Raw genomic sequence first — 1,193 nt, forward strand, 5'->3', positions numbered from 1 at the left:
AGTCTAGTCAATAGTCTAATCTATAGTCTAGTCTATAGTCTAGTCTATAGTCTAGTCTATAGTCTAGTCTATAGTCTATTCTATAGTATATTCTGTACTCTAGTCTATAGTCTAGTTATAGTCTGGTCTATAGTCTAGTCTATAGTCTAACCTATAGTCTAGTATCAGTCGAATCTATAGTCTATTATATAGTCGTCTATAGTATACTATATAGTTTAGTCTATATTCTATTCTAGTCTATAGTCATGTCTATATTCTAGTTTAAAGGTTAGTCCACAATAAATTCGTAGATAACATTTTAAACTAAATAAAAATTATGTTTTTTCTGAAACCAAAGTGGTATTTAAATAGATTTCAAGAAAAATTATTTTTTAGACTTATTAGAGAATCTGAAGACACCATCTGCTAACAACTCTACAATGGTTTTACTTAGAACTTGTGGTCTATTGATGGTCATACTCTTGGCTCAAGTAAGTATAATAAAAATTAATCCTGTTTAAAACAAAAAAAATATAATTTTGTCGTTTAAACAGAGTGCATACTGTAAGCCATCCGATTATATGGAGGAAGTTGATGCTACCTTAAATGAACTTAGAAAGAAAGGTACTTACTCAGAAAAGTTGACCTTATTGATAGCCGACCGTTTCATCAACATACCTAGAGGTCGTTCCGATAAAGCAGTAAAATGTTCTAAGGATTTGTTGAGAGACACAACACTGTTGTCCAATACGAACAGTGAAGTGGTGAACTTCAGAAGAAATCTAACTCTGTTCGTCGACAATTATAATAGAACTGATAGTTTGCAATCAATTTATGAATCTTTGGCTATTTTTATGGATACCACTAAACATTATGTTGAACTCCCCGCAGACAAGGCAACAGCAGAATCACGATTAATTATTGAACAACTGGAGAAATACAATTGCAAATCTGTAGCTATGAAACTGATTAGAGAGTTTGATTCATTCTTCGTTGACTTTAATAGATTGTTTGAAGAGGGCAAAAGGAAAAACGATTTGTCACAGGCTCAATTGGATTGGTATGCTAAATTTGTAAAATTAAACAATTTGAAGGATAAAATGGTTGATATTATTGTGTTTATGTATCTCTGAACTTATTTTCAATATTATTTTGTGAGTTGAAGATTTTAAATCGAATAAAAAGTTGATGCAAATATGAAAAAATAAAAAAAA

The 1,193-nt window shown here is 30.3% G+C and overlaps 1 protein-coding gene across 1 annotated transcript; it reads left to right on the plus strand.

Annotated features, from left to right (window-relative positions):
- Positions 1–318: 318 nt before the first annotated feature.
- LOC111685854 lies at positions 319–1,193 on the plus strand. Its single transcript, XM_023448136.2, has 2 exons — positions 319–470; positions 534–1,193. Exons 1-2 carry the CDS (start codon positions 420–422, stop codon positions 1,110–1,112), a joined length of 630 nt encoding a protein of 209 aa, XP_023303904.2. The 5' UTR covers positions 319–419; the 3' UTR covers positions 1,113–1,193.

This window comes from Lucilia cuprina, unplaced genomic scaffold (genome assembly GCF_022045245.1).
Source record: "Lucilia cuprina isolate Lc7/37 unplaced genomic scaffold, ASM2204524v1 Scaffold_3707, whole genome shotgun sequence".
Classification (NCBI taxonomy): domain Eukaryota; kingdom Metazoa; phylum Arthropoda; class Insecta; order Diptera; family Calliphoridae; genus Lucilia; species Lucilia cuprina.

Excerpts from the sequence above, each read along its gene's own strand:
- LOC111685854 (XM_023448136.2), top strand. The coding sequence starts at position 420 with ATGGTTTTACTTAGAACTTGTGGTCTATTGATGGTCATACTCTTGGCT. Across the intron at positions 471-533 it reads TGGTCATACTCTTGGCTCAA|AGTGCATACTGTAAGCCATC; the intron begins GTAAGTATAATA and ends TCGTTTAAACAG.